This window comes from Trematomus bernacchii, unplaced genomic scaffold (assembly GCF_902827165.1).
Source record: "Trematomus bernacchii unplaced genomic scaffold, fTreBer1.1, whole genome shotgun sequence".
Taxonomy (NCBI): domain Eukaryota; kingdom Metazoa; phylum Chordata; class Actinopteri; order Perciformes; family Nototheniidae; genus Trematomus; species Trematomus bernacchii.
In genome coordinates this window covers 13,569,989-13,595,575 of record NW_022987739.1, presented here as the reverse complement: position 1 = coordinate 13,595,575, position 25,587 = coordinate 13,569,989, and the positions used below count along the sequence as shown (strand labels likewise).

Here is a 25,587-nt window from a genome sequence, read left to right as displayed (position 1 = left end):
TTAAATGTATACTTAAACACCTGGTTTAATTATTTAAAGGCTATATTAAATTAAAATAGTTTTTGTTCAGTCAATATTCCTATTTTGTTTCCCAGCTATAGAAATGAGCCACAATTCCCCCCCATTCATATTTTACTGAAGCACATCCATAACTCCGAGGCCAACTTGTCTGAAGATAATAGTTTTACCGTTGATCCTATAAGTACATTTAGCAAATGTGCACATTGTTCTACTTTTACATTGTGTTATTGGTACTTTAACTTATGTGAAAGGTATCCTTGCCAGAGGGTGTGTTTTATTACCTGGAACAGGGTGTTAGTAAAATGGCACCCACATCTTTCTGAAAATGTATAATCATTAGTATAGTTATGGTAATAGTTAAAGAAGTGTCATTTCTTTACCATACTGATTACATGTTAGACGCTTTTATCCAAAGCGACTTACATACAATCCCCACAGGAGCAATTTGGGGTGAAGTGTCTTGCCCAGGGACACAACGACATGCTGACTGCAGTGGGGTTTGAACCTGTGCTCCACTGATCCGAACACCAACGCACTACTCCACTGCGCCATAGCCTCTCCTTATTAGATTAGAAAATGAAATACATTTGTTTGATTATAACTGATGCCAACAGGCTTTGTTATTGGTGTTGTTCTTCAGAAAACCTGTTTAGGGATATTACCTTCAAAAACCTCAAATGTCGGAATAGTATATGTATAGTTTATCCGTCTCTTCTTTTGGCTGCTTTTACATGTCAGGCCAGTGTGCCCATGTATGCATTTTAATAGGGTTTGTATAATTTTAAGAGTTTTTTGTGTGAGCAGCCGAGTGCGTCTGAATTAATATTCTGTGTGTTAAAGAGGCTGTATTAAGTCAGACTCATCCACTGAGAGTTAATTTCTGGAAGAGCAGCGACTTTATTTTTATCCCTTATCTGCTGTATTAATTTGAGAACAATTTGAAGAAGCTTCGCTCTCCTGCTAATCCCTCAGGCTTCTTGTTCTGCTACTTCCACACACACACACACACACACACACACACACACACACACACACACACACACACACACACACACACACACACACACACACACACACATACACACACACACACACACACACACACACACACACACACACACACACACACACACACACACACACACACACACACACATCAGTACAACCAGCACCCCTAATAGAGCTTTTCCACTCTACACATTGGATTTATATTTCACGCTTAGTTAACTTTATCCTTGTTCTTACTACTGACTCCAAACAGTACTTTAATCAGCACTACATGGGCAAGGATTTGTCTCGTTTATATTCCATTTAGAATTGTCAAAGCAAGATTATTTGTGTCACTCTTATCACTCTCAATCTAAACAATAGCCTACAAAGCTTCACAGTTAAATATCAGAAACTACTACAACCACTACACCTTTGGGAAAATGTGCATACTGTATTTGTTTTCTAACTCAAACATAAATGTTTTTTTGGAAGTTGTAAGCCATAAATGTTTTAGTCCTAACAGTGATTTATCTCCCCATATTCTTTTATTTAACTATCCCTTATAATTTGCAGATTTGGCTTTGTGTACTAATAAAACAGACAAGTTATAACATAGAAATTAATACAATTTAGAGGTATTGGCAGTCGGGTCCAAACTGCCTTCATGCTTTAACTATGGTTTTAACTATAACTTGAAGATGTAAAGAGAACATTTTAGATTTGTTTTTAATGAAACAGCATCCCGCCACATGTTGTGACCCTCCCCTCGTGATCCCAGCCCTGCACCCTGTCATTCTGAGTTTCAGAATTTATGGCTCTCTGAATTAATTGGAGCCTTGAAAGACCCTGGGGTGCTTCTTTTAGGATGGACAGAAGGAACGAAAGCTCAAATAGCAAATGGCTGGAAGGAGAAAAGAAAGATAGAGTAAATCTGAATCCCATTTCTTACCTCACACCGCGCCGGCGTCAGCGAAGCCTGAAGGCGTTTCCTTATCAGGTTATCCAAAGTACGTACGTCAATCCATACGGTCGTTATTGTAACCACCATATCTCAGGAACGCCTGAAGGGAACTTCAAATCCGTCACCAACGTCCACTGACTCTTGGATGAACTGATAAGGTGGTCAAATGGTCAAGATCAGTAAAGCTGCACTCACAAGACAAATGGTTAAGAGGCTCTGCGCTGGCATTGCTAAGACGGAAGACCTGGGCATTGCGCATCTTTGACCTCTCTTAACGCTGACCTTTCAAAGCTCAACAAATCAGATAACAGCTGTATGTTGCGGCACAAGCTACCAGAGGAGGTAACCACACAAACTGAACATACCTAGCTGTTTTCACCGTAAGGCTCTGCGCCCAACCTCGCGGTGAGCAAATCGCGTGTCATGTGAATGCAGTTTAAGGCTCTCAAAAGACTTTTGCGAATAACTCAAGAATTGATGTGTTGCTATTGCTAATGACATTTTCACAAAGATGTTTAATACCAAAACATGATGTGATGACATGTTAGGCAGACATGGATATAGACTTTATTATGATGTAAACATACAGTGAAGTTAATGAGATTAAAATGTTATATCTTTCTCAAACACGCGTTGGTCATGTTCAAGTCAGTACAGGTTTATAAGACCACCTGCTTCCCCCGCTGCTGTTTTCAACCTGGATCCAGATGTGGCCAGTATTGTTTGGCAGCAGCATCCAGCTGCAGCTCAGCTCCAGCTTCAGTTAATATGCGATGGCACACTGACAGTTCCATTAAACCGTATTTATGGCAGCCACAAGTAATCGATATGCAGATACGCTAGGCTGTCCGCATTCGCAGAATTGTCTTTGGTCCAGCAGTGCGATGCATCAAACTGCCATGCTCACTGACAACAGAGACAATATACACCATCACTGGGTATTGTTTGTCCCCATAGACTCTCCCTCTCTCTATTTCTCTCTTATCCGCTCTGTCCTTCTCCATCGTCATCTTTTCCTCATCTCTTCCTCCTTGCTTTTGTCTAGTTTTGCGATTTTCTATTTAAAAAAGCCTGTATCATTAATTCTATAAAAGGCAAGGTTAAAAGACATACTCTATACATGAATGTTTCTGTAAGGAATGACCTCCCAAAAGTAATGTGAATCTGTAGTTAAGACCCTCTCTGCTCACTCCATTGTCCGTCCCTTTGGTGCATTAGACAGGGTTTGTACAACAAAAGACACTCAGCTATACAACATATCTGGGATGAGCAGACCTAAACCCATTCATATATACAGTAGGCAACGTCACAGCAGTGAGACTCAGTGACCCTCCAGCTTAGACATGAAATGAAATGAAACAACAGGCTGCGGCTTCTGTACAAAAGACAGTTCCCTTTGGAAGGACAACCACTGAAGACCTGCAAATAAATGGGGTCAGTGGAGACCGAGCGTTCATATTGAAACTTAAAAATCTTGGATCACATTTAATGACAACATAAAAAGTCAGGGTCAGTTCTTCGTTGAACTGTGGTGTGGCATAAAGTCTGGCGCCTAACCAACTCACCACAAACTGCAGACTTTCCGCAATATTTTCTACTTTGGCACCGAATGTTGTCATTGGACGTAAATCGTTCGCTGCAGAGTTGTCCCATAAACTGGACTGTTCTAAAAGATTGTGTTCATACAAGTGTAAAAAGCACTGATCTACCACAACAGTGACCCAGCTTCACTTCAAAGGTAACCATCCTTAAAGCTTGGTCTGGAACCCGATTAAATGCAAGTCAGGCCATTGTGTTAGAGATAGGACCTGAACAAGTTGAGCAACCAGTACTTCGTGCCAGCTTGGCCAATCCTAGACCTTTATGTCTTGGATAAGTCTTAAAAACAGAAGGGTGGATGAAGAGCATCAATGAGCTTGGATTCAACCACTTCATCCATTGTTCTAAAACAAATGTGGTTTTGAATGTATTATTTATTCTTGGCATGTCCAACTGAGTCCTCACCTAGAGGACATGTCTGGGGAAAAGGACGTCCAGCCTACCTTGCTTATTAGTTTGATCCCACCATGTCCTTGACCCAGAACGATGGAGCAAAATGATCGATAGATTTACATTCTAATAAAATAAAATAGCTTTAGAAAACACAAGGGGGGAGTTGTTGTCGGGATTGTGTGGTTGTGTTTTATAAACATTTCACTCCCTGAGTGCCCTGTATCCCCGCTCGTTCCTGACTTGGCTAGATTGCTGGTGACTGATCTTGTAGGATGTCCCAAGTTCATTTATTGTGATTTAAAAAGTTGCATATCAGCACTTGAGTTAGCGTAGATAGAAATTGATGTTAACTGGCTGGGTGTAATCGATCTCAAACCGACGTCGTCTGTCTGCAGTTAAGTAATGAAACTTTGTGTTGAGAGAAAGCAGCGTTGAATGAAGAGCAGACAGAGCAGCAGGTCACCTGATGAATGGCTTCACTTACAGCCAGCAGCATAATGCTTAGTCATGATCAATCATCACCCACATGCCTCTACTCCTCTCTCCTCTACTTCTCGCCTCCTCTGCTTTTTTCATTCTTCTTCTTCCCATGTCTCCATTCTTGATACCTCTTTCTGCGCTTTAATCTTCTCTCTTCCCCCTATTTTTCGTCATTTTCCTACCCGACTACTTTCTCATTCGGTTTTCTCATCCCCTTTTTTTCTTCCTCTCTTCTGCTCTTCCAAATGTATCCTAGCAGGGACAGAGGAAATTGAAATGTCACCTGTAATCATTGTGTTTATTAAGTTATATTTGAAAGTGGTATTGACCAGCTGAAGATTAAAGTACTATATATAGGACAACATGATATCAGGTAGAAAGCCCTGTGGAGCAAAACGTCAGGTCCAATCTTTAGACATTACCATCATTCCTGGGTTGAAGATAGATCAAACCTGACTTAGTCTATCACCAAGTTTAGGCTAATATACACTTTGTACTTGTATTTGTTTTTGCAGAGAATGCAACATTTCTTATTTGAGTACATGTGAAAGTTACTATAGTGCTGAAAAGATGTGACCCATTTGAGCCTCACAAGAGTGAAAAAAAAGCTTCATTTGAAAGTGGAGGAATATGTTAAGCCTACTAAAGTGGTAAAAATTAGCACTTGGCGACTCCAGGACTAACAGAGGAAGCTCGGGGCCTGACCAAACCTTCCCGGTTGATGATAAAGGAACATAGTGCTTAGGGAAATGGGATTTCTAATTTGGGAGAAAAATGTAGAAAATACTTTTTTTTTTTTTTTTAAGTAAAGCATCTAGAAATATAACCTGTCTTTGACATAACATCAAACTGTTTATTCATTCATCACATTAATGTTAGTTTTATACTAAATATATGGACATGTAAAGTTCACCTTTTAAGAAGTTTGATTGGATGGAAAATTTGACATGAAACTGATCTCTATTCTCATTAGTGTGGACATGGCCAGAGAGGCGCAGTATACTAGAATATCAGGGATGGGCACATCCAGATAAGCATCAAGTCAGAGCTGCCTCCCAGCACAGGAAATAGCATTAGCTTTGTTATCACACACACAGTGACCTCTTTCTCCCCAGGTTGCCATAGAGATACCGCTCCCTCTTTACACACCCTGAAACCGCTGTCCCTATGAAGGCCAGTGTGTGTGTGAAATGACTTGTATGTGCATTAGATATATCATAATGCATACCATACCAGATTCACTGCTTCATTCGATTTTACATATTCAGTGCCAGAACACATTGCAAGGTGAATTTCCCAGAACCCACCTGTCCATCAAACAGTGGGTGGCACTCTTGATTTAAAGTTAATGAAGTAGATGGGATCAACCAAAGCTATGACTGCTAATCCTAACCATCCAGTTCCTGTTTAATTTAAAAACACATATTTGTTAAATATTTCATCCTGCAAAGAAAAGAGTATCACACTTTCCCCTATGGAGCGGCGTGTCCCGTTTCCTCTCCATATTGAACTCAACTGTGAGAGTTAAACCACTGGATCAAGCTCATCATTGTAATGGATAGTCTGGCAAACCAATCGAACATTTGCTTCAAGCCAATGTGTATCTCATCAGCTGAGGCTCTTATTAGGATAAATTGTTAAAAGTCAGTCTCATTAATACTCATCACCAACTATAACCCTGCTTCCCGACATGTTCTTGCTCCATGTTTAATCACCAATTCAAACCCCAAATTGTACTTCCTCAAACTTAAATAAGATATGTATTCCTGTATTTTATGGAACATTCCATTTTTTTTTAAACCAGTGTTATTTTGACACTAACATTTTGAACTTTGAATTTGTGATCCACAAACTCGTGCCTAACCTGCTTCCAGTTGCTCTAAAATGTAATACTGTAGGACTTTGGTCGTGGATTCAAAGAGGGAAGGTCATTGCTGACTGACCCAGCAATTTGAAGCCCAGATCTAGTGTCACACCTGGACAGTTCTCTGCACCTCCCACAGAGTCAATACCATGAATTTAAATCATATACACCCCCAAAATACTGCCAATAACTCTGCTTCTGCCTGTTCTGCTCTGTGGATGTTCTCCCGCTCTTCCACAGGTAAGCTGCATTAATAAGGTTTTTTTTACTGAAGAAAGCTAAACATTAATTTAGTTTGCAGATAAGATTCCTTGAAAGTGTGAAAACGAAATCCTTGAAATCAATCATGTTTTATGGGACGGGCATCGTTAGTTTCATCTGTTTAATTTTAGTGGTTGTGGGTCACCTTGGTTTTGGTTTTTAATAAATCATCGCAACTTTGCTTATTCATCATTGCTCCTAGCCAAGAAATAGTTTGGCACAAAGCCCCACTGTAAAATCACATCTTGTCATGTTTTTATATTTGTTGGGGCTGTTCGAGTCTCCCTGCATCTTAAACAAATGATTTTTACCTTTCTCTCCTGAGATAAAAATAAAGTTATATTCTGCTTCACATGAGCTGGTCTGGACCACGTGAGTCACGACTGAAGAGAAACAGCTGGGGGCGAGTGCCTTGCTCTATGGCAGGAAGATTAGGTTTTGAAGTAGAGAACAGGTAAGTGTGTTCTGTTCACCTATTATACTTTTGTATCCAGTCGATTAACCTTTGTACACATGATTTATTTTGAAGATAACATGGGCCACTATTCCTCATCAACCCAATCCTCGACTGTCTGTTAGGCAGCTAGTGGTAAAATCGCTTTCTGCAGCAGTGGAGGCAGTTTTCTAGCTGAATGAACACAGATGAAGTACAGAGCTGTACAACAAGCACTCACTGCAGCTTAATCTCTGCTGTGTAGAGATGAAATTAAACAGCACTACTCGATAAAAAAAGGTATTCGTTTATTGTTCGGTTAACTTGATAGTTGTCCCTGATTGCAGTACCCATAATACTTAAGTGTTAGTAGTACTGTTCGGGTTTACAATGTGGACATTTCCATTTAAAAATCATGCGTCTAGTGAGCACTTGATAGAATTTTGAAAATGTCTGATATGAGAGTGCGACTTCATTATATCGATACAAGATTTGCCTTTATTTGCCAATTATTAAGTAATAGTAAGTTTGACCAAATCTTGTAATAACAATACCTTTCTGAAAATAGTTTCAATTTCAGAAAAAAAGACTGTATGGAAAAAGATGTTTATGTAACATGCTTGGCAGTGATTCTTCATGGTGTTACATGCAGTTCATTACAGGTGTGGTTGTGGGTTGTAATGGTAACGGGGTGTGTTGTCATGGCAACACATGCACCGCTGTGCATTGCCATGGTTACAGGGTGTGTTCTCATGGTAATGGGGCTTTGTGTGTTGTCATGGGAAGGGGATGTGCTGTGTGTTGTCATGGTAATGGGGTGTGTTATGTTAACATGGCGCTGTGTGTTTTCATCGTAACGTGACGCTGTGTTGTCATGGTAACGGGGTGTGCTGTTTGATGTCATGGTAACAGTGATTGCTGTGTGTTGTCATGGTAACAGGTGTGTTGGAATGGTTACATGGCTCTGTGTGTTGTGATGGTAATGGTTGGTGTTGTCATGGTAAGGAGGTGCTGTGTGTTTTCATGGTAACAGGGTTTGTTGTCATGGTAATTGGGTGTGTCGTCATGGTAACATGGGATGTAGTTATGGTAACAAGGGGGGTTTTGTGCTGTCATCGCAACAGGTATGTTGTGTGTTGACATGGAACCGGGATGTGTTGTCATTGAACCGGGGTTTGTTGTGTGTTGAAATGTTAAAGGGATGGGGTGTGTGTTGTCATGGTAACGTAGCGCTGTATGCAGCCCCTATGTTCATGTTGTGTGATTGTGCACCCAAGTCACACAACGTGTTCACACAAAGTTATAATTCAGATATCAATATTCCCTTAGAAACTAGGATCCACATGAAATTAAACAGCAATAGTCATTAAAATAATGTATTCCTTCATTGTTCATTTAAATTGATCGTGGGCTTTGATTGCAGTACCAATACTTACGAGTTATAGTACTGTTCGGGTTTACAGTGCAGGTGTAGAGTTTAGAGTAAAACATTCAGAGTTAGTGTTACTGCAATACCACTACCATGTCTGATTTGAAGACACATCGTTTCCACACTCGGATATTTGTCAACTCAGAGTTTAATAAAAGAGATTTGAGTCTTTCAAGAGTAAAATCAACTATACTTTTGCTAAAATGTCTCCAACACCAAAAGAATAACTCTTTTCAATGTGCCGTGTATTGCCTCTCTGACCTGACTATTGAAGCCTTATACATACTTCATTTTGAAGTGTTGTTTGAGCCCCAAACCAAATTCCCTGACTTCCTACAACCTTATCTTCCCAGTTGGACCCTGGTTTCAGTATTATGAGTCTATCAGTGTCTCAGTGTTGTGGTGCAGCACAGACCTGTCTGGCCCGCCAGGCCTTTCCTCTCTGTCGATATTTGCCTTGACTTGGTTGCAACAGTAAGTAGATTAAGGGACCAGTGATTGAGGGCAAATCAATTACTGTAGCCCATGGTCTGTATTTGGGGGGGTTTACTGTAGCATTTTTTTTGACTGTGTGCAGGCATAATCAAATTACCCAGCATCCTTTTCTAACGGGAACACCCTGAACACCATCATTTATAATATTCAGGTTATTATCCTTTGTTTTAGGAACATGTATACTCACCCTTTATTACTTTTAAACACCTTGTTAAAAACATTTTAAAACCTTTTTTTTTCTGCCATTGCTATCATTTTTTGTTACTCCCTACTATATGTGGGCTCATATTCAGGTTAGTTATTGTATATTATATATTTATCTAATATAGTATTAAGTCATGTTAATAAATCAACAATACTCAAAGGTCATACTGTATTGTGTGCACATGTTGTTCTTGTGGTCTGGTATAGTATGGTTATGTAGATTAAGTGGAACTTCAAGTGCCAAACGTGAGACCTTTCTAAAACATTTTTGCCATTTTAAGATAATAATAATAACCTTATGTTTCCACACATTTGTTTAGTATCCTGTACCATATCATGTCCATTGCCAGGGAGGTAGTGTGATGTGGGGCGGCTCCTCTCCTCCCACCGCCTCCTCCCAGTCCGCCCAGCAGCGGACTCCGTCATATCGTTTCCTCGCCTCTCACTTGTTGGATGTGTGCGTTTGAATTTCAGCGATTCAAAGCTACCTGATGGTTGTTTGTCCTCTCGGAGTCCCGAAAGGACCGCTGCTGTGTGTGAAGGTTAATGCGTATTACAGGTTACATGCGCGTAAAAAGCGCTTATCCTGAAGTGTTGTCCTCGTCCTTAAGTGTTTATTTCTCCGGTGGCGTACCGTGGCTATGCTCCGTGTGTCGGTGTCTGCTGGTCTCTGCTGTGTCTGCAGTCGTCCCTCTGACCTTTAGTCTGCTGGTCCCACCGCGGGATTGTTAGGATATCCCAGCGGCGTTGTGCGCTCAGGACTCCGACTCATCCTTGGAGAAGTTCCTCCGCCGCAGTCCCATGCACAGCGCTTCTCTTCTCTCCTCCTGCTGCTGCGATAAGGATGCTGCTGGCTTTACACGGTCAAACTCCACAGGATAAGCCTGAGTTTAACAAACGGACCATGTAACCAGATCAGGTATGTGCAATTATGAAACAAATTGGAGATGGGGGTTTATGTTTGTTACATGTGACGGATTGGCTCCGGTTTTGTTAGAGGTGCCACATACTTCTCTGAGCCGGACCCTGGTATGAAAGAGTCCTTCTCAGTTGCAAATGTAAAGGTACAAAGTGACTAGCATAGAGATTAGTGACTTCAATTGATTTCCTCTTTCAATTCAAAGTGAAATGTGCCTTTAAGGCTGCCAGAGGAGAGGAAGTGACAGTGGAGCAGCTCAGCAGGAGCTGCTGGAGTCTTGGGGTTTTGCCATTTTCCTGCTGCTGTGATCTTCTTTCACTCTGCTTCAGTCTGGTGTGGGGGGCCTGCTACTGCTGGCTTAAAAAAAAAGCAGCTTCATTTCTAGTTAAAAAGATGATGAACAAAGTAAGGTAGAGGCTGCATGGCTAGGGGCCCAATATCCACTTTGGTCACCTGTCTTTAAATTATATTCCATTCATTTGAGTTGAGCAAAACACCCACACAGCAGGGGTTCAAATGCTAATGAAAAAAAAAAAGGGTTACGTTTTAAGTGCTTCACTGTATTTCAGATTCAAAACCTAAGAATTGCTTGCTTGTATAAGATGTTAGATATTTCTAAATGAAGAGCAATTATCAATAATTGGAACATAATAACCAAACAGTCTGAAGCAATTACAAGTTATTTCATTAAGCTATACAACTCAGAATTCCCAAGTTTATACTTTTTGAACTCACGAGACTCATTTATAAAATTGGATATAACATATCACCCAGCTGTTACTGTTTGAATTATGCAAATGTAGTTAATTGGTTTCTTGTGTTACATAAGCAGGTTTGTTTTATACAAATACAATTAGCATCATGCAATAGATAAAAGGGTGATACAAAATCTCTCATCTTGAGTTTGATCTTTTTTGCTTTTAGATTAAACATGTTTAAACGTATTGGTTGGCAATGGCCCATGCACTTGAAGCTGAATGTGACAGCCTCAAATATGTTTATAATTAACATATAACAAAACCTTGCCAAGTTAAATCTTCACTCTGTGCACACAGCAGCTAAAGTAGAAATATGTGAAGAGTATTGATCTTCCACATCAACAGCCAGCAGCAGGTGCCGTGCTGCTCTGACCCATTTCTCACAGAGGAAGCTACGGGAAAATACAGCTTGACTAAATAACGGTGGAGCAGCATCTCTATATCCTCCTGTCTTCACACACACACACACACACACACACACACACACACACACACACACACACACACACACACACACACACACACACACACACACACACACACACACACACACACACACACACACACACTTCTTAATTCCTCCACCTCCAGTGGCTGTGTTACAACAGGAAGTGGGCTGATTTCCCAGAGGAGCCTGCAGTCAGGGCCTGTCACAGCTAACACAGCAGCAAGAGACAACATGTATTTAATACACAGGTTGTATAATGGTGTGCTGTGCCAACAGTTCAAAACACTAAACGAAAGACAGCTAGATGCTAGCAGCATTCAGTCTGCCAGTGTGAAGTTGTTCTGTAATAGCCTCTCTGGCTGGCAAACTAAATATTTGATTAACCTTAATTTAACAAACAGTTAACCCAGGCTGCCTTTTTACCTCAGACGAATCCTCATGGCTCATGAATTTTACGTTTTACCTTCAGTGAAAGCTGACCTTGTGACCTTGATTAGAAACAGTTTCAAAAACCTTTTGGACAAATACACTCTCTGGTACAGTATGATTATGGCCAAAGGCAGCAATATGCTCTTCACTAGCCTGCACATGTTGTATGTTATAAAGCCTTGTAATCATTATCTCTGTCCTTATGCAGACCTTGAGTAGTGGCCTCGAACAACCAACTGCATTTAAAAAATGTAATGGATAAATGTTCCTCCAACATTTTGAAATGTCTAAGTCATGGTCGGGGTCTAAAAAATACATGAAAAGATCTCTAATTGAAGAGCAAGGCTGGCTGGTGAAAGTAATCTTAGTCAAGCAGATTATGGTTTAATGTTTCTGTTGAACTTGAGCCATAGTCTTGCATCATGTCCACATAACATTGGCAAACATATCTGAAGCTTACTGGGCAACGTTTGGGAGACAAAAATATTGTAGTGTAAATAAAATATCAGCATCATCACAGAAATCTGCACTGAAGAATTTAAATTAGCCATTTTTAAATCAAAGTAGGGGCACTGTTACTGTGGTAAAGTCACACATTTCACTTCCCATCCTGTCTGTGAGGCTTTCTGGAGGCAGTGTACTCAGCCTGCTTTTGGTTGCAAAGCCATGTCTTGCTTCCTTCTGCTGACACTACAATGGATGTATTTTCTGGGACAACATGGAAAAGTGTTTTTAAAAGGTGGCAGTAGTGGATGTGTGTGTGTGCAGTGTGTGACTATCTGTGTGTGTTTGTTGGTTCGTGGTCATGGTGGGCGGGGGTGCTGAGAGAGAGTCTGTGTTTAAGAAGTGCTGTGTGAATTATTGAGAAGCCCTGAAGGTTTTCCTGGCTGCCAGATCGGTATTTCTTCCCATACAGTCGTGAGTCGGGTGTACTGTAGTCACTCTTAAAAGGTGAAACAAGCTGCATCCAAACTGCACTGCAGACTTAGCAGGACAGGAAACTTAACTCCACCTTCTGCTTTCAGCGTCAGGCAGCTTTCCTCAAGATCTGCCATGATCAACCAGCTTCAGTTGAACAGATTTCAGTCTCCTCATGATGGATGGTGTCCTGGAGAGGAAGATAACTTATCAGCCACTTTTACCCATGGATGTGTTAAACACAGATTGCCATATATGAATGACATCATAAGAACATGTAGGTCTGTGTGGCTTTTGATGCAGCTTTAAAATCTACTGTACATAGAGTTAGAATGGTATAGTGAATAGCTGTATCAAAATGTACGGTTCTCATACCATGTATATTCGCTTATCTATGCGTATTGGAAACAGTATATGTTTGTCTGTGTTTTATTGCGTGGATGTGCACCTACAGTATGTTAATTATCCTAGGAATTATTTTTTAAAAGCTCACAGCTGATGTTTAAATGTTTGAAATTGTTTATTATAAGAATAATATTTTTTTGAGGTGGTTATCTCACTGCACCGTGATGTAATACTGTGAGAATCCTTCTAGACATTAAACCTTATGGTTTATCTCGACTGGAGAAAGGATTTGTTGTTAGATCAAGGGGAATCAACATTAAGCCTTGCTACTACCGTAAATACTAACAACTTTAGCCCTCGCCAGCATCAGGTAAGCCTGAGCAGGTATTATTTGTTTTTCAGTTGCTGAGGTTTGTGAATCTCGCTGTGGTGTAATGAGAGGTGATGTGTGGCGTGCAGATGTGAACGAAGCCAAGCTGGGAGAGGATGAGGCCAGTGAGAGGAAGGCTTGTTGGCAGAGCCGCAGGCCTCTGGAACATAAATGCTGTTATCTGCTAACGTTGCTCTACTGCTGCTGGCTGCTGTATCTGTGGTGACTCATCAGAAACACACACATACAGACATACACAATTATAGAGACACAATTCCTGACTTTATCAGACTGACAACAAAAGCGTGCACACACTTAAAATGATCGACATTAACATACTCAAATACAGTTAGATACGCGTGAGACATGCACACAGACAAATACAAACCTCTGTGTTCTTACAAAGACACAAATGGACATTGACGAACAAAAACGCTTACCATAGAAAAGCTTGTGTTTTGTAAAACAGACTGACTCCAAATTACATTTCTTTTGCTGTAATAGAGATTGATAAAAAGGTTATGTGCAAGAAAAACATTTGGAAATGGGAATATTTGTATTCTCGTTAAAGGAATAAACCTTCCCTTGTATTTACATAGTTTAAACATCTTCTTTTGTACATTTCCATCCCTTTATCATCATTATCAACAAGCAAATTGTTATCATTTTTAGATATGATGCCCTTTTCTTTAGCAATCTTCTTATCTAAGCATTGCTTGAAGCTTTAATCCAACATTTACACTTGCAAAAAGCAGTTTTTCTAATTCCCTTACCCAGAGCGAGCTGCAATACATGTCCGTAGCTCACAAACATGCACATGCAATGAATATTAAGAAGGAGAAAAGTTTGAGGTTACAAGACCCAGATAATATTCCTGTGGCCTGAAGTGAACATGGAAGATGTGCTGAAATATATATTCAGTCTGAATAAAACATATCACACTTCTTAGTGCTGACATCAACACTTTCAACTGGAAGTTATTACATTTCGTTATATGATCGTAGTCATTCACTGGCTGCCCCTTGTATCAGCTGTCCTCATCGCATTCATTTATCAGATTTATACAAGATATCATATATTTTTACTTGCACGTGGTATTATTTATTATTGTGTGATCGTAATCATTTTTATTTTCTTTGTTTTTGTAAAAGAATGGAGACATATCATGCGCAACAAGGTCATATTTATGATTTTAAGGCTGCTTAATGGAAAGAGTTGGATGCGGTGTCAAACCTTTCTGTTTGATTTGTTGTATAACCTTCTGAATTTTACAGATTTGTTCGTTTTTTATCAAATTGTTGTTTATTACAGTAACATAAATTAGTGCTAACTAATGCAGAGAGATGAGAGGGGACCTGAGTCAGTGTTTGTCCTGAAAGCCTCTCTCCTTCTGTGTGTCTGCCCGGCTGTTAGCAGGGTGCACCCTGGCTTCAGTTACAGTCCGGTGAGGTGAAGGTCATAGGTGAGGTGTTTTTTTGCACAGCCATGTGCTGAAATGGCCTTGAGTTACAATCTCAAATTCACACCTACTCCTTTATTGTACGGCTTACGGCAAACGAAGTGGTGCTCATGCTGGTTTATTTCTAATTCATCAATTTTCACAGGAGTGGGAAAGGCTTGAGAAATGACAAAGACTTGACTGGTGACAGTTTTACAATCGGCAGACCGACTGTTCTAGGGGGCAATGTTTTATTGCAACATCATTGACTTAGTGCTGAGTAATATATTGATATCATATAGATATGGTGATGAGACCTATTTTTTTGTCTTAGACGTTGTGTTGTAAGTGTTGTAATATGGCACGTTGCCTTTTCTTGGTTTCAATTGCTGCATTACAGGAAAGTGATGTCATTGTCTGAACTCACTAGACTGCTTTTCTATTATTTAGCTTTAGCCACCAAGTCCTTTTATCCACGTTACTGATTGTTTATCAAAAATATTGTTGTGTTAATATTTATTAAAGCACCAAAAGCCCAGCCTTCAATATTGTTGCAATATCAAGATTTAGGTATTTGGTTGTAAATATTGTGTTTTTATTTTTATTTTCTCTATGTCGCCCAGCCTTAGTTTGACATTATTCAAGGAATATAAAAGTGGAGGTACATTAACATTTGTTTGATCCTTAGACCCTAGAGAAAAGTACCTGAATCTATTTTACTTAAATAGATGAACTGCTACAGTAAGTAGTTAGGTGTCATGTATATGTATAGTGCTTTAAAGTTAACAACCTCTAGTAATATATATTTAAAGAAATTAGCTGTGAACATGTACTGCCATTAGAGCAGTGGCGAGCCGTCAGGGCCCTCTAGGCCCTCTGTGAGGGCCTAAGATATTCAAAAAAATAATATTTAAAAACATTAAAAAATATATATATTTTTTTTAAATATATATTTTTTTAATATTATTTTTGTTATATTTTTCATTAGTTTTACCGAAAAAAAACTTGATTTAATAAAATAACATTTCCAAAGAAATAAATCCTTCGAATCTGCCTGTTCAGTCTCTGTTTGAATGTCAGTTACTATAGCGGGCCTCTCTGCGATTCACAGAGGGCCCGCTATAGTAACTGAACGAGAGAGTAATGTCAAATGACAGTACAATTGACCAATCATATCTTCCCTCTAAATGGGTGGGTTTTATTATCGCGGACTTTATGACGAGTTCCGCCCGCTGTGAAACTGTTCTTGTTTCCATAGCAACAACAACTTCCTGTCAACAGTGTGAACTCGCCTTCAAAATAAAAGCATGCCAAATTACACTTAAGACATACAACTGTAACGAAAGTAACAAACACAATGCAATATCATTTTCAATGTCAAAGAACACAAATTGGGTTCACAGGTGTTGTTTTGTGTGGTAGAGGGTCGCTGTCATTGATGCGTTTTGCACCCTGGGCCGTTGTTTTGATATTCCGCTGAAGTATACGCTGTGACGTAATAACTATTTTTTTTTCTTTTTTTCGAGGGAAGGGGTGGGGGTCAGAGGGCCTAGGTATAAAGCTCACGGCTCGCCACTGCATTAGAGTAAAGTGGCCACAAAAGAAAAATGGCTAATTCAAAATGTAATAAGTTTAATTTCTTATGGACAAAAAACATGTCCTAAGAGAAAGCTGACATCTCATTAAACCCTAACGTTTATGTTTGCTCCTGAGCAAGGCACCTCAGCAGCCCTGCCTTCATCCTGCCAACCCTGTCATCTGTGGCTGTGCTCCCTCACTTTATTAACTGTCACAGATAAAATGTCCATGTGAATGTATGCTAATGTAATATTCCTGGTACATTACTCCCCCATAGATAGAAGCGGGACCATTTCATTTCCTTTTATGAGGCTGCTGTGCTGACCAGCAGAATGGAGGAACAGTAATTACAGCGTCCCGGCTGTCCGCTGCCCTACACTGGGTGTGCGTTCAATGATGCTGCTCTGCTGCCAAGTGTGAAAGAGAAGCTGGCATATCACAGCACAGCAGAGGAGGAGCTGAGCAGCCATAATGACACCTCTGCAAACCTCGTAAAGCAGGCAGGCGCAGAGCCGCATGCATGTTCTCCGTCAAGTCCTTTTTCCTGCTCAAGTTCTTCAATGGGAATCTCTCTGAACTGGACATAAATTAACTAGAAAATCTATTTGAGCCTTCCAGTTTGAAGTGCGAGCGAGTCAGTGGCTCAGTGGTGAAAACTGTCCCCACAAAGCCAGAGGCAGTCGATTGTGATTGTCTCCACTGCATGGCACAGCTCTGTTTGAGTCAAAGCTACTCACTTTAGGTACTGTACCAGACGTTATGTATTTTTCTACTGCATATTGTCCCCCTTCCTTTAGCCGCCACTGCAACAACAGGACATTTGGGAACTAAACTGAGTGTCTGAGTAATCAGTGGTCTGAAGTGCTTAAACTCCACCTTAAATGAATGGCTCAACCATACTAAAATAGTTTTATTTAGCTGAAGCCATGACGTAACATGCAGTGGAAATGCATGAGTTTAGATTAAATGTGCAATAACCACACCCAACAGTGATGCCACAGAGTCATAGGGTACAACTCGACATCACTTTCCTTCGTCCAGACCTTCGAATTTGTCCGGTCAAAGCTGGCTACATCCATGTTGTTTTTCTTTTTACTTTGCTCCACTCCACTCTTAACACCAACCATCAAAGCAGTATGTTGGCATGGCTACACATCAGATTTGACTTTAAATGCTGTTAAAATCAGGGACATGCTTTGGTCTCTAGTGACCAAAGCATTAATTGGTCAAAGAAAATGAAATCCCCTCGCTACAGAAATTGGTTGGAGGCGTTGAATGGAGGCAATGTCAGGCATAAGAGGAAATCGGAGTGTAAAGAGTTTGATATTCTGTCTGATATACCACTGCTGGAAGGTGAGAAGGTAAACCACTGAAGGTCAGCAAAGGCCAGATGTACAGATGGTTTTAAGTGTCTCTTTAATAAGCTGTGGTTCTGATTGTATGTGTGTCTCTATGTTCAGACATTGCCTTGTACCTAAGGCATGCTGGAAACGACACCCAGTGGGTATAGACATGGCAATAAGTGGACTATGGATTAACTGTATGATTGTCTACCCATTAAGTCGTGATGAGAGAAATGTCGCTAAGACCAGTTTTTTAAGGAAATCTAATATTACAATTACATTATCTGTATAAACGTTAATGACTCTGTAGGTTTGACCTAAGCCCTCATTATATTATTTGTCTCTTAATGTTGATATGTGAATTGTTTCCACTGTTGCAATCGTGTGTGCATTAAACACCATTTTGTTTAGCTGAAGACTGGTATCTGCTGTCCCTTCTCACATTGTGTTACTCTCTGTTGTTCTCTTTTTCACAAAGGGTTGTGTACAATAGCAATGGCTCTGGAAATGTTTTAACCCTCTTTGAGTAAGCATCTAAAGGACGAATAGGATGTTCAAAACAGTTTAAACACAAATCAGCAGAAACATCTCCTAATATACTTTCTAACACGGTGAAAAACAATCTGTCAATATCAGATACATGTGTAGAGTATTGGCCCTGTCTGAACAAAACCAACACTCATCAAATATGAGAAACACAAGTGCAGCTTTACCTTTCATGTTTGCTGAGCATTGCTGCAGGCTGCTGTGTCTATATCTGTTTAATATCTAAATGTGTTTGGGGAAGTTTATCCTGGGGAAATTGGCTGAGCACCATACATGTACAAGTCACCTGACCTGGGAGCTCACAACCTACTGCTGTTGGCCCCAGCTACAGGCCGCAGCTACACAAGTACAATGCCTTGCCTAAGGGCACTCTTTTGCTGTATTATAGAAGGGCTTTTATTCCTAGACTTTCACCAGAAACCTTTTCACTGATATTATTTCAGCTCATGGATTTTAAGACAATGTTTAATAGTCGAATATGCATTTGGTGTCACAGCGGATATGTGACTCTGATTTGTTAACAGCCATGCACATGTTAAGAAGACATAATTCTATAGTTACCTTCTGCAGATTACCAACACATGTTCTAGTGCTAGAAATTAATACATATCAACCTAAAACAACAGTTGATTGGGTCAAATACAAATCATATCGTTAAAGCATTTTTAATGCAAATAATCAAGTGTCAAAAGAAACTGGAAGCCTTTATCTAAAAGAGAAGTTAGGATATACTATAAACATTAAACCAAAAGCATATTTACAGTAAAGTTTGAACAGTGGCAGCATTTGTCAAAAATGAAACTCTATTGCATTAGTTGTGATCATAGAAGGTTCATTTCAATATTAGTAGAATCTGCAGCAGCAGTGGCTGTGGTTGTTACAGCAGTCATGGTGCAGTGGATGTCAGCTGGGCCCACAGCCATCCTACTGGCCCAGGAATCTGGTGATAGGCCTATATTGAAAGGCAGGAAGTTGAATTTGACGTGTGTGAAATTACAGATGGACCGTGATTAATGAATCTTTTGCCTGCCATGTGAGTGAAGGTATTCAACACATCTTGAGTCACAGCAAGTGTGTAGACAGGCTGAATCAGGAGCTGGCTGGCTGGAGTACAGTAGCCTGCAGAGCTGCACAAAGTACACCAGTCATAAATCTGCCAGCAGCCTATACAGCATCAGAACATGGTCCAGATTGGACGGAGAAAAAGACTGAAACTGTGTTCCAACTCTCTGTCGTCCTATCTCTCTCCATCCTCACAGGGGCAAAGGCGTTTTACCGCCTGTATTGATCATGTACTTTTATAGGGCCAAGAGGATCATTCTGGGGAGTGGTTCTTCACATTCATTGCATTCTTCGCCCCAAATGACCTCGAGCAAAATCAAGTAATTGAACTGAAATGTTCAGTGTCATCAATCTCTGCCCACTGGGCCGTAACTGCTGCAACAGCTCAAGAGAGAAGATGTGATAACGGCTGGTTTAGCTCCTATAGGTCCCTCAGAAGGCTGTCAAGGTCACATGTAAGCTTTAGCATTCTCGAAGTTGATGTAGTTATCACTGAAGCGTTATTACATCAAAAACATGCAGGCGGAAAGTAGTTACACTTTTTGATACAGCAGTAACAGTACTGATTTTTTTGCATTTTAACTTTAGCATTTTTACATTATACTAACTTTGTTGCAAATGAAAACAGTAACATGTCAGGGACAAACCACTACCAACTTTGGCGAGTGCAGAAGATAATCTAAATGTTTGGTTGCAAAACCAAAAAATTGTCCACACAGTTACCTGCCATACAGCTCAATCCACCCTGCCTAATCATTTCATACATTTGTGGGGTTCACAACATGGACAAAACAGCATAGACACAGTAGGTTGTGCTTCCAGTAACAGCACTTCAGCACCAAGGACAGTGCCCACACCTTTACAGAGGAGAAGTTCAGCTAATGTTACTTTCAAATAACATTAGTGATTTTACAGATGAGTAAGCTTTTTCAATCTGCTGTCATCCCCTTACAACAATATATAAAACTGATCCAAACATTCATCCTGTAATTTAATGTAGCCACTGTGTGAAGTTTCCCAGTGGAGCTTTAACAGATTATGGATTTTTGTTTTGTCATTTTACTCTTAATTTTACTTTGACATTGAATAATCTTTATGAAAAAGAAATACCACAATGTCTTAACCGACCCCCAAATTGTATTAACTTTACACCCACGCATGTGAACTAACACACATGCACACTTACATGCAAACACACACACAGACGCCCACACCGGGCCGCAACAGAGACGTTTGAGAGGAAACAGATAGAGGAAAGCCGTTGGAACGCCAGATAACAGGATTAGACAAATTACATTTCAACTGTGACCATGAATCCCATTTGGATGTGCCACTTGTTTTCTCTCCGCTCACAACAGCAGCTATAGAGCCGTGGAGTTTAGATGACAAAATGGAGGTTTTCCAAAATATGTGATGACATTTTGTGTTTTTTTTATTTGGATTATTGCCTAGGTAGATTGGCTCTGGGTCTGAGCTGCTGCTGGGATCAACACCTGAAGTTGTCAGGAAAACTAAATAATTTCACTTAGAAGGTAGTAAGTTAAAAAGAACACATCTTCAAGCACTGCTCTAGGTTCAGGGCTTGGATTGACATTGATGGAGGGAAAATTCTCAGCCCTCCATTTACCTTATCCACATTTTTTGGGACTCAAAAGCATTGCAAAAGCAACCCGCAATGTTTTATTTCGCCATTTTGGTTGGTCGTGTAATAATCAGTTCTGAACAACATCAAACATTTCCAAAATATTAAAACCAGGATTAAATAAGAATATACTTCTCTATTCTGTTTATGGTTTTCTGATCGCAGCATTTTGACTGACTGCTTTCATTTCCAAGGAAGATTCAAAGTTCATTTAATAAACCTTTATCCAAAATTGCATAATATTTCTATAATTTCTCACATTTCTGCTTACATTTAATCGATGAGGGAGCAGGTTGGTGTCTTTCTCAAACATACTTTGTTATGCAAAAACAAACACTGTTGGGATGGGACCTGTGGCGTTTATGTTACAAGCATGGATTGTGTTTGTGGTGTGTTTTGTAGAGGAGAGACTGACACTGGCCGACTGCTGGTCTGAGCAATTTAAGATCCAAAGAATCAATCTCGTAAAAATCCTCCGGGGCAGTCAAGGTCCTTCAGCTGCTCCTGAAGACTGATGGCCGAGAGTCCAGAGGGAACACTCCATCAGAGAGAGAGAGAGGGGGAGATATTCCCATTACTCTGATTTGCCAAAAACAGCATATGGGAAACCTGCAGTTGTACAGCATGAAGGTTTTTTTGCCTACAAACCAAAACACTTTGGAAGAAAAAATAAATGGAAACAATGGAGTGCCAACAAATAAATAAAACTCAAAATACAAATGGCTAATGATAGTAGATGTAAAAGCTTTAAAAAAGAAACCCTGATCCCTGATATCTCTTGCACTCTCCTTGTGTTAATGTTAGCTCCTTCAATTTGCTATCTTAACAAATTGATTCAGACCAAAACTAAAGCAAAGTAGTTGAGTACTCATCTTACTCTTATTGTTTCCTCTGGGGTCTTGTCAAGGTTGGCAACCAATCAAACATTTCGTTTTTCACCTGTCTTTCAAATGAACAACAAATACTGCATCGTCCCAAAATCGAACACACCATACCGTTAGTATAGTATAGTGTATCAAGATGTAATATAAGATGGAAGATTTACAAACATCAGCATCACTGACAGCCTCAGGGTACACATACTGTAAGCCAGCTGAGATGACTGACAGGTGTCAGTGATGTCATTTGAACATTGAACATGGTGGGATTGAAAAATGTGTTTTCTGCCTCAAGCTAAAATGTTGCATGATAAAGACAAGACAACAACAATATGCTTGCAACTTCGTTATATACATCTATAGCCTAAAGGAGCTCATGATTATAAACTGGATCACTGGTTATCTTTAATATGATGTATACAGTACTATGTCATTTTATAGTGAGTTATTTTGCATGTGTTGGTGCTTTCAATGTTTTTTGTAAAGCACTTTCAATTGCCTTGTTGTTCAAACATACTTTTTAGGATTTACTGATGTATGTGGTGATGCATGACTACATGTTTGCCTTGTTGAGTTTTGTATTTGTGTGAGAGAGTCTTATCAGTCTCTTCAGGCAGTATTGGGGATTGAAGACTGCTCTAATCTGGACCCAGTAGTGTCTGATCCAGCTTGTTGTGCCTGCACTCAGCAGCACACTGTGTGAGTGTGTACTGATGAACATATCTAATTTCTCTCTGGAGTTTGTCAAATGAAGTGAACTCAAATTGATCTAACCACCAACTTTGCCTGAAAGAGCTTGCAGAGCAACATGTAAACAGGAAGAAAAACAGATCTGTTATGAGTTAGGGATGACGTGGTGACAGCGGTGACTTCATTTCCATTTGGAGTACAAGTCACCGCGCTGGCATTAATTATGCAAAATACAGTTTGGTGTACCGAGTTTCAGGTTGCACGCACTGGAGAGAGTTATGATGAGTGATGTTAAGAGAAATCTGTCGGCTGCCATCCCCTGTGGTCCCTACAAATAATTGAAGGCAAGTGTACTTTCTGGCAGAAACATGGTTTATGAGCTTGGTGCCAGAGAAGGGGTTCAGACCACAGTACTGCCTCCTTTACTTCTCGTCAGACTGTCAACATTTGTGTGTGAATGAAAAAACGAATTCAGCTTCTCTTAGCACTATCATATACATACATGCGTTTGAGATCTTTAACACATCTTAGGAGCTGTTGTGTGATTCGGTATGGTCTTTTACATTTTTGCTGACTTGAGAATGGTCGGGGCAAGGGGAACAAGTGGCCATTTTCCTAATCCTTCAAAGACATTACTGTATCTAGTGGAGTTCTGTTTTGCCAGGTATTTGTGAGAGATTATTGTCTGTTCTGTCTGTGCCACCTTGTGGAGAATATGTGTACAGCTTCTTCACTGAAGCTTATACTTTTATATAATACTATTCTTTCCAATTCCTCTCTCCTCAGATATGTTCATACAGTGTGGCAGTCCTCTCACCTTTGACCTCTAATGTGACTTCTCCTCACACGTACAACCTTTAAACACTCTTCTGATGTAAGTCCATCTGTCTATCTATCTATCTATCTATCTCTCTCTCTGTCTGTCTGTCTGTCTGTCTGTCTGTCTGTCTGTCTGTCTGTCTGCCTGCCTGCCTGTCTGTCTGTCTGTCTGTCTGTCTGTCTGTCTGTCTGTCTGTCTGTCTGCCTGCCTGCCTGTCTGCCTGCCTGCCTGTCTGTCTGTCTGTCTGTCTGTCTGCCTGCCTGTCTGCCTGCCTGTCTGCCTGCCTGTCTGTCTGTCTGTCTGTCTGTCTGTCTGTCTGTCTGTCTGTCTTTCTATTATATATAAGTCAAATGAACCACCCTTTTTCTCTCCTCAGGTGTTAAGCAACTTTGCTGAACGTGAGTATGACAACAGATAATAACAGTGTGGTTTACTCTGTAACATTTATGCCTCATGGTAAATGTATGCTTTATATATGAATTATTGTGAATCCGCCCAGTCACCAGGATCCGATTCTAAATGTGATGATCTCCTCCTTGAATCATGCTACCCCCCTCCACCAAGTTTCATGAAAATTGTGCCTGTAGTTTTTCCATTTATCCGTCTCACACAACAATCATACCAAACCAAAAACATTACCTCCTGTGGAGGGTATAAAAAGTATATTAGGTTTACAATTATCAATATAAATATTACATTTTCTTTATGATTCAGTTTCAGTTTTGCAGTTAGGAGAGTTGTCTGCTGTATTACCTGTGATAATGCATGCTTGTATCAAAGACACTTTTCATGTTCTTCACATAATTCTCTACACATAATTATAGAATGACCTTTTGAGTTTGTTCTATTAACGTTCTAACAGAGAAAATATATTCCAGCACATTGCGTCTGTGTTTACTGTGATGCTGACCTTTGCGTGATTTGATTGAAAGTCAAATGTGCTGTTGTAGCTGGCGTCTCTTGTTAATGATGTCACTTCCTGTGCCTGTGTCAGAGTTTGATGGAGAGCTGGTCGGATGACAGCTGGAACTGTTGTCATAACCGGAGGAATACTGGCCACAGTGATACTTCTGTGTATCATAGCTGTGCTCTGTTACTGTAGACTCCAGGTACAACTCTTTCAGTGTGTTTGTGTTCAAAGATAGTCAAATCACACTTCAATATGAATCATTCTGCCACATTGTAGATATATATATGATATACATATCACCTTATAGGAGACTGTAAGCTATACATATTGTATCAAATTGGAAGATGGTCATCAAATATGTAAAGAAAATCATACATTATTGGTAGCAATACATGTTAGTTATTTCAGTTAAATGGAAATTGTGTTTTGAATATTCAGTAAGAATTTGTAGTTTACAGTTGTTTTAATCAATATTACAATAGCTTAGTAAACCAAAAAATAAATCCCACCTTGATAAACCCACTTGTTTTAGGGACATTGTAGAAATTGTATTCCAGTCATTTTAAAAGGACAGTTATTATGAAGAAACACATTTTTAAAGCATGTTGATTACATCTATTATTGGGATTTATTTCATTGTATCTTCAAATTTGTAGTTGTTTCAAGAAACTGAGATAGCATTTAATAACAACCTCAGTGTTGTAGAGTGGTACACTGCAGTGCAGTTAGTTTTGTTGTCTGACTGTGATGGACTTTCCCCTCTGTAGTACTACTGCTGTAAGAAGAATGGGTCTGACAGCGGCTCCATCTCTCAGCAACACTTTGCCTGCAACGCCTGCAGTGTCTCCGGCCTGGACGGGTCCATCATCACCCCGCTGTCCATGTCCCCACCAGACCTGCCCCGAGCCTCCGACCCCACCAAACCCACAGGGGGGCCACGCACCTACTGCCCCACCTGCTCGCCCTATGACTCGCCCTTCTACATCCGTACCACTGACGAGATGCGCAACGGTGGCGAGCGCATCACCTACATGCCCACACACTATGAGAACCAGGCGCTGGCGATGCCGCTGCCTACCGTCCGAGGCTCCCTGCTGAGGGAGACCCAGCGAGGCCGACCCCCCCGATTTCTACACCAACACCCGAGCCATCAGCACCGAGGTGTGACCACTCTGAAAAAAGGAAATCACACCCAAACACACCCCTAATTTCACTATCACAAACTCCAACAGCTCTTCTAATAAGACCACAATATAATGGATTATATGTTTGTGGAAGTTATCACATTTATTTAAGGATTGGGGGGATTTAAGGGGGTTTAAGACGATTGTTTAAGGCAACTGCTGAAGATTAAAGTGTGACA

The 25,587-nt window shown here is 40.2% G+C and overlaps 1 protein-coding gene across 1 annotated transcript; it reads left to right on the top strand.

Moving 5' to 3' along the window:
* The first annotated feature begins 9,707 nt into the window (after window positions 1-9,707).
* fam163a (family with sequence similarity 163 member A) lies at window positions 9,708-25,434 on the top strand. The gene is given in 6 exon segments (XM_034147612.1): window positions 9,708-10,049; window positions 23,281-23,368; window positions 23,691-23,712; window positions 24,309-24,423; window positions 24,992-25,330; window positions 25,332-25,434. Coding segments are annotated over 3 exon segments (492 nt in total). The 5' UTR covers window positions 9,708-10,049; window positions 23,281-23,368; window positions 23,691-23,712; window positions 24,309-24,330; the 3' UTR covers window positions 25,392-25,434.
* The last annotated feature ends 153 nt before the right edge of the window (window positions 25,435-25,587 follow it).